We start from the raw sequence: 15,000 nt of genomic DNA, 5'->3' as shown, positions 1-15,000 counted from the left end.
AACAACACCTGTTTGTTCTTTACTAGTTGTTTTCTATCGTGGTCTTTTTTACTTAAAAAGAATAATTTTCTAAAGGTCTGTTGGATACTTGTAGATATGTACTTGTATGATTTTGTATTAATATGTTTACCCTTTGCTTTGAAGTAGATTTCAATGTTTCTTTATGTCAGGATGAAGAGCGCAAAAAAGTACACTCATTTCTTGAGACAGAGACCATCAATTCCAGTATACTGAGACATCAGTTGCAGTTTTTCCCTGGTAGTGTGTACAGTGAAATTAGCTTTGCGGTTCAATCAGCTCGGCAATCTAATGCTGATGAACTGAATGTATTGCAGGTAAGTGTCTTTGTGCATTCTTTGAAATGTAAAATATAAGTTCTTGTCAGCCATGTCCTGTGTAAACATCCAGTTGAAATGAAAGGAAGTATACATGTGGAATAATTGTACATCTATGGTACGGCTTAAAATAAATGAAACACGGTACAGATAATTCCTCATATTGAGATGTGTGCTTTGCAGATTATGCATGGTACTGGACTGATGGGAATTATTATAGCAAAAGAATATAAAACCGCAAACCTTGCCCAGCAATGGACAGCCATTACCAATTCTTTATTGTCACTTTGCACAATGTGTTTGCTGAACTTCTAATAATCGAAGTTGAAATTTATTTTCATATGACACTACTAAATTACTATTGTTGCTTTTTAGCATCTATCTCCATGGTATGCAACATGTCATATTCTCTCACAATATCTGTTACCTCTGCTGTGCTGATGATATTTCGCTCTTTAAATCATTTGAACCAAATCAGGATAATGCTCTGTTAACCCTCCAAAGTTGGAGTCATGTTTGTTGATGTGAGTATATGGATGCGCTGAAATTCATTTCGATTCTAAAATCAGAATTCATATTGTTTGGTTCAGAATCTCAACTTGCCAAGAACAACACTGATGGTATTCAAAGCAATGATTTCTCTGTTCATTCATCCACTGCCTGTAGAAATCTAGGGATAACCTTTGACTCAGGTATGACAGTGTTGTCACAGTTAAGCACTGGACAGCCAGGATGATGTACACACAATTGAGGACATCAAAACACATTATTCTGTTTGTATGAATTCTTATTTATAAATATTCCAAACTTAAAATATAACATAAAAGTAATGGTTTCAACAATCAAACTTCCAGATTAGAAAATGTTTCAGTAAACATTCAATATCTGCTGACCCCAAATATCTAAAATTTGACAGGACATATTCCCGTTTGTACTGAATGCTGGACAGTTACCGCCAGATGTTAGTCTCAAGCAATCAAAATCCCCCAAAGATTTGAATGTTTAAAATTATATCACCTTTGATCTTTCTTATCGACAATTTGAAAAAATCAGCAATGACTTCAACACAAAATGTCTATAGTTTTCACGATGCCTAGCATAATAAATACTAGAGGTTTCTGGTCTTTACAAAGTTACAGTTACAGTTAGTGTACTAGAACAAACAAAACAAACAAAATTTAAACAGAACCGCAATTATCAAAGTGATAGGTAGCTCCGACCGGTCCTTGGCAAACCAGATTTTGAGTTATCAGGTAGCCTGCGATCAGTCTCTATAGTAGTTCTGCTTTGGTCGTCACTCCGTCCAGACTTGCAAACTCATGTAGTCACAGGGTGTCTTGTTAGTCTCAAATTGATGGCCATCTAAACATTAAGATATATAAATGACCAAAAACCTACTAATATTGTTTCACTGTTACAAGTTCTTAGTTTGGCATTCTCAAGGACAAAATGGTAGCTAACGTCTGCCTCATAGGAATTTGCAAACATCGATAAACTTCCTCTATCATTCGAGTTAACTGGATCATCAAAATCTGAACTTTGACTTGTTCGTAACTCTTAAATACACCCTAGTGGTGTTCTGCTTCTGAGGCAACGCCCACTCTAATATATGCCAGCCTACAGACAAAGCATGCCCTGCATCCTACTATACATTGTCTAGCCCACTGGAGTCCCATATTCACAACAGTCTACCTAGATTAACTATGGCCTTACTAATCCTTAGGTGCACTGAATGAAAGGAGGGAAATTCTTCAACTACTGGCTTTCCACACCTGAATCTAAATAACAGTTGGGGAGAAAATGACTGAAATACTTTACTGTACAGACACACCAAAATAAAGATGCCAGAATTCAAGAGAAGAAAAGTTTAAAAGGGGGAAAAATCTACTCATTACAAATGCCTCGTCATGTTTCCAGTGTTTTTCAATCCATCTGATTTCAATTTCATAACTTAGGCATCATTTGCAAGTACTTGACCTGCTCGGCAACAGAAAAACTGGTCCATGCCCTAATCTTGTCTCGTTTGGAATTTTTTAATTCCTTGGTCTACGGCACTCTACCTACCCAATCAGTCGCTACATATGCAAATTTCCCATGCGGGTGTTATTTTTTTGCTGAAAAGATTGATCACCTGTGGTGCACCCTGACCTCCCGCAAAGCAACGCTGCCTTGCCACCATGATTGCCCTTCTTTTCTCAGCACCATAATGTAACGGATGTGTCTTTCTTGGCATCTTCGATTTATCGAGCTTTCATTTTCACTACTCAGTTCAGTGTTGATTTAATTACCTCTACTTCCTTTTTAAATAAAGTACAACCTGGATTTTATCCATTTATTGGTAAGAGTATTGTTTTCTTGTATATTTTTGTGTTCTTTCTTTAGTTTTCTTGTATGTGCACCCTGCAGGTGTTTACTGTTGTTCCAGCTACGCTGTGTCTACCCTACCAATGAATTATAGGCTTAATTGAATAATTTGGCTTAATTGGCTTAATTATAGGCAATAGAATTCAGGGGGTCACTGTCAGGATCTGTCATACTCCCCTGTCTTCTCCGGTTACCAGGACGAGAAAAAGGCTCAGCTGTTGCCAGGGGGTTCTAGCCAGGATCTGGCCAGGCCCCTGGCTCGTAGGGCCCCACGGAGCTGACGAGGAAGCTCCATGGTAGACTGTGGAAGACCAGGGAGCAGGGACACGGCCAGGATCTGGCAAGGACCCTGTCTCCTTGGTCAATTGCTGGCGATGCTGAAGAGTACCACCCGCCATTCAACATCGGCCTAGAACACCACCACCACCACTCGTTCAGATACCGAAATCACTGGGCCGGGCTCCCCGAGAATGCCGGGCCCGCCCAACTGGTTATTTGTTCCAATATTCTTACAAAAAGCAAACTGATCAGGGGATCACAAATGTGTTTGTTCCAAATACTGTTATAGATGGGCTGATATCAAGTGTTCATGAACCTTCAAAAGTATAGATGTGATTGAGATTGGTCAAAAGCTGGTGAGATTTGGTGAGAGACGCCCTTTGGGAATGGGAGTGATATTGGCAACTCTCCAGCATACATAGAAAGACCGAGATCGGATGAAGTACCTATATACTGCAGATAGCTTAGGTGCCAACATTGCTGACATTTCCCTGAAAAAAAGTGGGAACATGCCAAGAGGATCAGTACCACCATGAGGATCAAGGGCACAGGGAAGTTTTTCAACTTGTCTGGCTCTGAAAGCTATTATGGTCATAGATTGAACTGTATCTACATCCTCATCAAGCGGCAGCATGTCCCAACTAAGCTTTGAGTCAAAGTGTGACCTCAGGAGATCAGCTTTACCCTTTGGATTACTTATGAGCTCACCACCTGCAGAAAGCAGGGGTGGAAGTGAAGGTTGAAAGCCAAACACCACTGATTTTAAAGTAGACCACCATTTGTGTGGGTCAGGGGTTGCTGACAATTTGCCCCTAACAGCAATGAGATATTCATTATTGGCACGATGATATGTTCTCTCAGTCAAATTCCTTGCACGCACATACTCCTCCCAGGATTCTCTTGAGCGCAGCCATAGCCAACTATGATATGCAGTTTGGCGTCATGAGCAGATCTACACTCTGCAGAGAACCAACCTTTATCATGAGAGTGATAATACACTGTTTGATGGGAACTCTATGTGAGATGATATCCTTTAATCGGTCAATTAGGACACTCATTGGATCAGCCCTTTTAAGGATAGGTCCAATGCGAATCGCGGACACCTCTTCTCAAACCAAATTCCAATTCACACGGCCCTTCGTGAAGACAGCTTTAGTGAATGAGTCTTCCTCAAGTATAATTTCTTACCAGCAGTTGAGTGATCCAACATACCCAGAGGCACATGAACTTCCAATTCGACAATATCAGGAATGTCTGAAAAGACTAAATCAAGGCAATTGCCAGACAGATAAGTTGGATGTGAAACCAATTGAGAACAGCCAGAAACAGGAGCAAAGTCCAGTGCAGCACGACCGTTAATGTCTGTCAGAAACACAGAAGCAAGCCACTCACAATAATGAGCATTGAGGTCATCAACAAAGACGAATACGGCCTTGCGATCATCTTGCTGCATCGCGGACATGGAAGTCAACAAACAACCATAAATAGAGTCCTTACCAATGGGATTCCTGTATGCACCAAAAATAAAAAAAATTTAGAAACTGCACACAGACGAACCACAAAAATTTGTGACAATCGCACTCGTAGGTGGCCTTCCTATGCACCGAAAATCCTTCATGAATGTAGACAGACATGCTACGATGACGACTAGAATTTCTGCGAATATTGAAAGTGACGGCTGACTAAACCCAGGAGTTCTCAATTCAGCATCATAACGAAAGTCGGAAACAAGAGTTTTTGTGCAAATAATGATGTCATAATGTTGTGAAGTTGCATTAAGATCATTAAGATTTTTGTGAAGACCTCTGATATTCCAAAAAAGAACTCTGCTGGTGTGGCATGGTCCAACTGGACCTGGATTCAGCTCAATGTCTCCACAACAGATCAATAAGTAAAATAAGTAACAAACCGTGGCCATATACAGAAAGTCAATCCAACAAAAAGGAACACAATTAGCAAACTAACAATTAATGTCATCCTATTGGGCATTTGACCTAGAAGAGGTGGCTCAAGCTCTCCAAAGGTGACAGGCAGGAGAGGAACCTATTGGCAAGGGCTGCCTTGCTTTAATAGGTGGGAGTTACCTCTCAGTGGATCTACGATGACCCTCCCACCTTCATTACCCACACATAGCAACCAGGCCCACTGCCATTGACCCAGTCTTATAACTGGATCGTGGGTAATAGCTGCATTACAATGGCCACAAGCCAAGATAGGCAGCTTCACCTTAAGAAACGAAATGTGAAGGAAAGAATAATGACCAACCAAATTGAGGGAAGGAGACATGGAGAATCACCCAGACAAACAGCGTCTAGTCCGAAGGCCCAGAAAGCTGGCCACTTCCCAGCAACTTAAGGGCCCGGGCCCTGCCAGTATTTTCACAGGTCCATACACTTCCAGGTGATGAAGGGACAGTAGCCCTGAAAGTCTGGTCAATGCCCATGCTCCATCACTCAAAACTAAGAAATCAATTGCAGTGTGATTGTAACAAATGATGAATGAGAAAGACAAAGACAAGACAAGAATACAAAGATACTAAGATAGAAAAAGAAAAAAATATCGGATTTGCATCAACCTGAAAAAAGAAAACAAAAGAGAAGTGGAACAATAGTGGAAGATCAGATGCGTGACTATGGCGCCATTGCAATTTCCACTTCTTAAGAAGTCGCCATTGACCTACAAAAAGGTTCATCTGCCGACTTCACAACGATGGGGGGCCAAATAACCAAGCAAAGCTCGATTAATATGCCCCGTACAGGTGTTATTTTTTGTCCTGTTGGGTTCCCATCAACCCTCCCCTTGATGAATAGAGAACCAAGGGGGCTGCCAGTTTAGTTGTTGACAACTGACAGCTTGCATGAGCAGGGACACTACTTTCTGAAGTGCTTAATAACAGTTAACCATCCCCTCGACAGTTAACCACCCGTTACCCTGGGCCCTCTACAGCATCATCCCAAAGAATACTGCAATTAGATCCAACCTCATCATCCAGATTATGGGCCACATCTTCTATAGCTTCCAGCAATTCTCTACCCTGCTCAATTCCCCTCTTGATTTCCTTAATTTCTACCCCTCTCAGCCACAGATTTTCCTTTACAGTTCTAACCTGATCCACAAGACCGTTCAGTAATTTCCAAAAGACCTCTTTCCTGCCACAATTTGTACATGCACCTCCTATTCTGGCCTACATTCTGGCGTACTACTTAAGTAACACTCTATTGGTACCCAGTTTTCTTCCTTGTTCCACTTTCTCCTTATTCCTGCATAATTCTACGATTATTCTGAGCAGTGTCAGTACGATCTAAAGATGCCTTCCCAGGCACACCATCCAGATTGGGTGACGGACCGTGCCCAAGAGACCTGGCCTCTAACAAACATCGACTTCTTGCCATGAGGCAAACATTATCATCACACTAGTGTGCGAATAGTTGAAAATCAAACAAGGAAAATTGCATACAAATGCAACGCTTATTAACCCTGCAAATTGTCACTCAGTGCACGTTGCTATCAAGATGTATTAAAGGATGCAAATGGTGCACACATCAGACCACACGACAACAGTGATCGATGAACGATCAAAAAGGTCAACAAAAATCTAAAGGTTTTTCACACAAAAAGTCACAAGATCTTGAGTGACAAGTGCCAAAAGCTTACCCAGTGGTGGTTTTAAATTAGCAAAAATCATTGCTTGACTTGAGAGCTGAAGTGAAGCAGTGCTTGCTGCACCAATTCATTGACCCACTGGATGTTGGCATCAAATGTTATTGTTGGGGGTGGTCCAGATTTCAGGCCATCCTTCATGTCGTCTGGCTCTCTCTTAATCTCTTTTGCCACTCAAAGACGTGCATGGGAAATAAGTGCGTGTAATCTGATCCTCGTCACTTCTTCTGCATGGCAAAGGTCTTTGGAGTTTCTGAGTTCTGCCAAGATGTTGCTGATTCCTTGTTCCTTAGAGTATACTTACAAGAATTAGACACAGGTAAAAATAAGAATGACAGGATAGACCAGGCCTGTTCAGCTTTCAGATGTTATGCAACTCTATTACGTACCCGTACCAGTCCTAAACTTGTTTCTTTTTCTACCATGGGTTCATGCAGTTTGATTCTAAGGTCAAGTTCAGGTGGCCTGTTCTTGACACAGATTTCTTGTTCTCGCGGTCAAACGGCGGGAACAGGACTCAAGAACACTGTTCCTGGAACAGGATCACACACCACCTCCTTGTCAGGGTTTACAAGAACACATGGAAAAACTCGTGAGATTGTGATTTTTGAACAGATGCAAAAAAATAGCGAGATGGCTCTCAATGGCCCTCAAGTTTTACAAAAATAACAATAATCATGTTCCATAGCAAAGGAATGAATGTTCCTTTTTAAATAGAAAAGAATTCAGCTTAGCTTTCTAAAGTTTACTCTGAAAGAACACACATGGATGGTGCCATGTTGTAGGCAACAACCAGCGATAACTGGCTGTACGTTCCCAGCGTTCGAGCAGCCAACTAACGAACAACAGATAGAGCGATTCATGAACATAAGAGAACAAGCCGCCCGAACTCGGCCTATGATGATAGTAGTGTCACATGTAATTGAATGTCAGGTCTGGTGTTGATGAAATGTGTACAATTTTCAGAATAAAAACTGCCTGTATAAGCTGCTGTATAAGGGGCCTGTCCACAATAAAAGACACATTTGCACATAACCAAAATCATTTTTTGTCAAGTGTTGAGAGTCAAGAAATGAACTTTAACCATTTTACTGATATTTGTATAATTGTTGGGATGTAGTTTACACAGTTTAATAGGATTTGGTTCATTGTTAAAATAATCAGGATTTTGATGAAAATGTCCTGCTTATTTTAAAAGGGTTCCAGTGGGACATGCACATAACTGTGTCAACTCATGTTTTTTACGTTATCTAAAATACCACTCTCATGGAGAAAGGCAATTCATCTGTCAAGCATGGGTACGACAGGTATAATATTTGAGAAATGTGTCAAAATCTGTGGCCTTTTATTTCTTTAAGTTATCTTAAACAGGAATTTAAGCTATGTACATGTATGTCACAGTGTCTGTGTACAGAGTGACAAACATAAAACAGACTGATTCTGCCATTCCTTGAGCAGATAACCTGAACAAAAACATATATCTTCCTGAGAAAAGTCTTTACAGTAATATTTTACATCATATTTGTGGATTTTCCCCAATCAGATGACAAAACCAAGATTTGATTTTAGGAATTGCAATTGTCTGTCCACTATTTTGTAACGTGTGTCACAACCCTTCTTTCCCTCTAAATGTACAGATCTTAGAAGACTTATCTTATGAGTACATATACATTTATGATAAAACCAAATTAAATGAAGTAAACAATTCATTAGAAAAGTTGGTTCTTTGGCTGAAATGAAAGGGAGAAGACTGTCTGTCCCCTGGTTATGATATGTGACAAACATTATCTCTGTCCATGTGACAAACGTTAGTCGAGAAAAACTCACTGTGTGCATTTTATCTAAAGTTTAATAGTCTTTTCAACAAAAATGATTTTGAAAACTGAAAACAAACAAGTTTGGTTAATGAACAATTCTGTTTTCATGCTCTAATCCAAACGCCAGAAAAATGTCTGTCCATGTGACAGATGTTATACATGTATCTGTCCACAAGACAAACGTGATGTCTGTCCAGTGACAAGCGTTACAGTTTTCTTGAAAAAAATTTCAGTGTTTTCTACACTGGAATTGTTTTTATAAGATAATGACAGTCTCCAAAAGTAAAAAAGAGTACATGATAAATTGCAGGTAATTTTCAATTGCATTTTGAATTTTATTTCCATACTTAAGAAACAATCTGTCCATGTGACAAACATTATGTGACGAAAATGCCCCCCGAACCAGACCTCCTTCCATTTCTTGTCCTCCCCAAATCTCACCTTCTCTTCTAGCGTCCCTGCATTTTTCGTCTTTAGGAGCTCAGGTCTCTTAAAATCCGATATTTGAGTGTCCATTTTCAATGATAAGTCCGTCTCAGTACTTGTCACGCTTGTTTATTTAGTTGTACACTTTACAGCTGCTCACGTGTGTGTGAACTGTACTATAAATAGGCTTAGTATGCAATCCAACATGGCGGCTATTCAAGTGGAATTAAGAGCTTGTGGATTGGTTCAAAGTTCTTAAATTAAATCGAGGTGACTGTGACTTCTAGAAGCAAATTTTATATATTCAAAAGTTGTTAGGAATTATTATTTAGCTTCTTTTTATATAAACTGGTCGATTCTGATGGGATTTTAGAAGTTGTGTAACTTTTGTGATCACTTTTGGACAGTTTCGTCTGATAAGCTCTCAGGTGGTTAGTATGAATATTCATGATTACATCACTGCACTTTTCATCAATGAACTTAGGGTTTGTTTACATTAGATTTGGGGATGTAAACACAACGGAAGAGTGAGCTGTTTTATTATTTCTGTATAATTTATTCACAGGTAAGAAAGTAAGAAGGTGGAGAATTTGTTGAGTATTACTTTTTAGCCTTCTGAGTATGGTTTTGCTCACATGATATGTGAGAAATGAAGGGAAACTTTTTATGAATTAGTTGCCCACCGTAAGCTTCAGGGAAAGTGGGCGTGGCCAAAACTAGTAGTGAGTGAAATGACGTAACAGTCTGGCACACTTTTTAAATGGTATGATTAAGGCAGATTTTCAGTGATTCGGGGCTGTTTTGGTGGATGTTGACCCACGAAACTTCAATTGTGCAGCTGATCGCTGATTTGTCGTAATGTTGGGGAGCCACACAGAACTGTTTCACTGTAGGTTTTGTGGAATTGGGGAGCTCCTGAGTCGAGTGGAATAAGGAAACATTATATAGTGGGATCCAGTACTAGTAAAATTGATACATAATCAGGCTTGGAATTAGTTTTGAGTGGGGAGCATTTTAATTGGGGAGCTGTGACTTTGAGTGGGGAGAATTCAGACTGCTGGGAAGCTTGTTATCAAGTTGCCAAGAGTCGGGGAGCTCGCTGATGACCGAGGAGCCGGGGAGCACTCATTGAGTTGCTGTAAGTTCGATTCCACAATTGTCACTTAGGAAACTTATTGAGATGCTGACAGTGGAGTCAGTGAATTTGATTTACTTGGAGTTAGACTACAGAGTCTGAGTTCCTCTTGGTATTTAGAATAGGCCTGGGGCCTGAGTTATTGACACTGGTCTGGGACTAGTGATTTATTGTTTAGAAGAGGCTTTGGGCCCGAGTTATTAACTTTGAGATTGGCCTGGGGCCAAAGTGTTCAGTTAGCTGGCCTGGGGTCAGAATTACTAATTGAGCCTTGGTGTACTTTATTGAGAAGATAATATACTTAGAGCTCGGATGGTATGTGGAGTACTTATTCCTGTAAGATTTTGGAGGCTTACACGAAGCCTTGTCTTAAGTCAATTGATTATTGAACAAGTCGAAACGATACTTAGTTCAATCTGTACCAGGGTAGGTGATACCTGGTCGCTAGGTACATTGTGTGGAACTTACATTTACTACCTTCCCCCCATTCTCCCTTGCAAATTAATTCTATTCTGTAAATTGAGAAACTGAGTGCTTTGAATACTGAGTGTAAATAGAACTGCTAAGTGAATTGAAGCTGCCGTTGATGCAGTTAAAGAATTGTTTCATCTCTGTTCTGAATTACTGGAGTCTCTGCATATATTATTTGCATTCTGTTTTCCCTGCACTTGATTCTCCTCCTGAAGTAACTTTGTCATACATGACAAAATATGTACATATTTTGACCCGGATCCATGCCGGCCGACATGATTTGCTAAACCGGAGAGGCGGAACTCCGGAGGTTTAGGCCTTAACTATTCCGCCTGGTGGCAGCACTATCTTCGGGAGGTTTCACGAGGAACCAAAGCCCCCCCCCTTCCTTCTGCCACAATTATATCTTCAATAATAAACTTCTGTAATTTCTGCTAAATTTATCTTTACCTTTCTGTGACAACAATCTGAAACAGTGAAGACATATGTAAGCAAAAATAATGGAAAAATTTTACAGTTGGAAATTTGCACTGAATGTCACGCAAATGTGTTTTTTACTGTAGTCAGACCATAAGGCACATCATGCAAAAATTGGCAAATAAAGATTTAAAGTCAGCGTGTAAGTCTCACCAATGTGTAACTGGCACTGCAATGCTGATGATCGAACCACGAAGGTCGAGCTGTGAGATGAAATGCCAATACCGCATGTACAGTAAGTCAGTATTTCCACTACACATGCAATCCTAATAAAAGTAGTAAGCAAAATGCGAACAAGTGTCACCATAAAAGTAAATTTAAGTCCTCAAAATTTAATATTTTTTGCGAGCTGCGTGATGGTCCTGCGTGGGCCGTGCATCAACACTTGCCTTTTTTCGGCCAACAAAAGTTGTGCGTTCGGGACTTACTCTAAAATCTTGGTTTCTCAAAGTCAGTTAAGTCAAAAGATCATTTTATCTCGTAGGTTGACTATTTCTTGTCCAAAAGAATAGGCTTCATTAAAAGAAAAGCCTTTGTAACTGTCCGCAGTACTACATCCGGTTATCTTGAGGTTTTGGGACGCTGATAAAAAAACACTGCCAAATCACTTCAAACATGAAAACTCCACTGCGAGACCTTAGTTGGAGTCACCACATTGGAACCACTTGTGTTGCATGCATGCTGCATGCCATATGGCACATATGCACTGCATGCACCATCGTCACACAAACCCAGTTTACAGGCTTGCCTGACTGTTACCGCACACCCATTCATGGACAATCCAATCGCGGACTCTTTCCTATAACCACGTGACCACAGAAAATGTTGTTGTCAGAAAACCCGAGTGAAGAAAAAAACAAAGGAAAGTCTGTGGCATGTCACGCTGAACAGGAGCGGCAAAAAGATGAAAGATGTGCCACACGAAGGTACAACATTGAAGTAGTTGAATTTTATTTAATGGTAAGAAGAAATCTTTAGGTCACAACAATAAAAAAATCTTAGTAAAATGATCTTTTGTTTGCAAAAAATACACCATGAGATTGAATAAAAAGTGGGAAAATAATCACTAAAAATTGTTGCCACAGGGCAAGTAAAGTTTAAGATTTGGTACCTGATTTTATCCTTCAAAGTTTGCCACATAAGCCACCCGGCGTATAAGCCGCAGAAAGACTTTTCAGCGTGAAAATCACTGATAAGCCATGGCTTATATTCTTAAACTTACAGTACTCTGTTCAAACTAATTTCAGTTTTACAGTTTTTTCCCCCTTTTTCGTGTTTCCTTTTTACCCCCTTTGTTTCCTCTTGCATGTGTTGTCTTCACCCAGTGATTTAGCTTTGCTCTTCTCTAAACTCAAGGTCATACTAGTATGTTTTCTGCATGTATATTAATACTTTGTCCTTTGAACATTTACAACATTTTCCTTTGTTAAGATGGGTTGTTGTTTTTAAAAAGTTGTTCACTGTCTTTGTGCAGGAAAAGTTGCAAGCTCTCAATCAAGATATCAGTCGCCTTGATGAACATCAGAGAAAGCTGACCAGACAGAATGCCATTTTGCAGTGAGTTACTTTTTAATTCTAACCCCTTAGGGTGTATGTAAAATCATATTAAAATTTGCATCTGAGCATTAAACATGTTCCCAAGGTCTATCGATGTCAGACTTCATCCTTTCATGTTGGGATATGGTATGAATACTACCCCTGTGATTGGGCAAGTTGCAATGTCCAGCCTATAACCACAGGATTTCCTGACTGGTAACACTCACACAAGTATGATAGCCATGTAAATGCAGTAAAAACTTGGCTTTCAAATTAGCTAATCACCATCACTGACTCAGATGCCATTGTGGTACATGTGGAGCAACTTTTACCACACCACACCACAAAGACACCACAGAAAAAAGGCAAAATCCATCTGCTAGGGACAGTGGTGGACTACTTGTACTCATACCAAGTACAACTCCAGACCTGGTGAGTAATGGACCCCAAAACAAGCACTTGGACTCATCCCCAAACTCAGCATGGTTCATGTGGTCTTGGATTCAATACTAAAAAAAAAAAATTCTATTGCTTGTTTTTGATTCTAAAATTTCCAGTCTAAAAGTTTTTGGCATGCTGCATATTTACATATTATTTGATAGATTTTCTAATGTTTACCGGTACATGTGATTGACTGTTGTGATTGTGAGTGGAGTGTTGATATGCCGTTACTGTTCAGTGTTGTACGAAGAAAAATAAAATGAGGAGCCACAGTCTAGGAAAAGAAATACATGTAGGTGCCAGACCGATTTTTTAACATACTGTAGTGTACACACATTTCCAAATGTCAGTTTGCACCCTGAAGTGCAAACAACTTTGTGGAAGGTCACAACGTGGTCACTTAGGTAAATCTCTGATATCAAAATCCGGGGAGTGGTGTCGGCCGTGGGGTCAGAAGTATATATACAACGTATTACATTACCAAAATTAGGGCTGCGGAACACGCACTCAATTTAGCTTGATTGCAACTGTTTCATTTTCGGTCTAGCTTCGCTTGAGTCAGTCAATGGAGACATCCCATGCTCTACAAGCCACAAGATGTACGCACAGTTACAGTTACTAGATAGGTACACTTGTTGGGCGAAAAGTCTTTTTGCGAGCCACAGATTATAATAATGAGCAAGCGAGGTAGGCCAAGAAAAACTGTCCACCTGGTCGCCAAGCGGGCCAGACGATCAGTGGGCCAACAGTCAAAAACATCACCGGGGATCTTGGAGCTCGAGTTGGGGGAGAGAATGAACAGACGTACACTCACTACCAGTGGGGAATTGGTGGGAACGAGTAAGAGTGCAGTGGGCTCACTCTCGGCTTGAGCGCCATTGAGCCAATCAGTTGATATCAGAAAAAAAGAGGGCGCTGTGTGAAATTTAAGCTAAAATAGCAAAAGCAGCTGCGAGCAAGACTAAGCCACATTTCACGCAGTTCGATATCGCGAACTCCTAAAGTAGAGCATTCGTGATTGTTGTACACGATGTACAAATGCATGCCCCTGGTAGCGCACGTATCAACCAATCGGCACGTCGTATACCAAACCGATTGGCAAGCATTGTGGAGTGTACTTTCGTGTGCGTGCAAAAAACAATTCCCGACGTTATTGTAAAACTGCGTGAATGAAGATGGCTTCAACTTCTAAAAAAGACACCCCAAAATGGAAGCAATCTTTCAAAAGGGAATATACGGAGAATTTTGAATGCATATTACCTTCCCAGATAGGTGAACATTACGCTCGCTGCACTTTGTATTGTTTTGACTTCAGTATCGCGTATAGTGGGAGTTAGATGTACCTCGCTACATCGAAAGCAGTTAACACCGCAACATCACTGACACGAAGAATATGACCCACAGCATCAGAAACTCCATGTCTTCTGAAGATTTAAGCACCATCAGAGCTGAGACCCTTTTGACAGATTACGTAGTTCGGCACAATCTGCCATTCGCGTCATCGAATGATTTCACAGATATAGAAAAGACAATTTTCTAGACAGCAAAATCGCATCTGTGTTTGTTTGTCGTAGGACAAAAAACTACCGCTAATTGCACGAACCACACGTATTAAAGTTCAAATAGTATGTAGTCATGCAAAGGTAGTTGTAAGCTTGTCTTTCCTGTCTGTTTTGGAAAATACACATTTTTATTGAAAAATAAACATTTTGGAACTTCTGAATACACTTTTGTGATTCTAAAGGTTGGCAGGTCTACAGGTGTGTTCTCATTTTTTATTTTTAGCTTTAACTAAGAAATGGAAAGACATTACTTGTATGATTGATAGATCACTGTTAACTATTGACTGATCTAACTGTTTTGGTTTGGAGGTGAATTGATAATTTGTTTTTGTTAAATTTTAAACTGCTCATTCCTTTGCTCACTTGCTCATTCCATGCTTAATTCACTGCTTATTTGCTCATTTGATTGTTCATTTGCTCGTTCATTCCTTGCTCTTTTCGCTGCTCATTTGTTTATTTATTTCTGCATTTAATCATTTATGCTCATGTGCTCATTT

The 15,000-nt window shown here is 40.1% G+C and overlaps 1 protein-coding gene across 5 annotated transcripts in view; it reads left to right on the top strand.

Annotated features, from left to right (window-relative positions):
• Positions 1-15,000, top strand: part of LOC110988543 (coiled-coil domain-containing protein 175-like) — a 152,922-nt gene that overhangs the window by 12,585 nt on the left and 125,337 nt on the right. For all 5 annotated transcript variants that reach the window (XM_087146811.1, XM_022252177.2, XM_087146815.1 and 2 more), the window contains 2 exons: positions 171-335; positions 12,439-12,521. In XM_087146811.1, the coding sequence (XP_087002937.1) occupies positions 171-335; positions 12,439-12,521 (248 nt within the window). The remainder of the gene's footprint in view (positions 1-170; positions 336-12,438; positions 12,522-15,000) is intronic.

This window comes from Acanthaster planci, linkage group LG01 (genome assembly GCF_054643075.1).
Source record: "Acanthaster planci isolate LZ-2023a linkage group LG01, COTS_SCS, whole genome shotgun sequence".
Classification (NCBI taxonomy): domain Eukaryota; kingdom Metazoa; phylum Echinodermata; class Asteroidea; order Valvatida; family Acanthasteridae; genus Acanthaster; species Acanthaster planci.
Note: the sequence above shows the minus strand (reverse complement) of the source record. Positions and strands in the feature narration are given on the sequence as shown.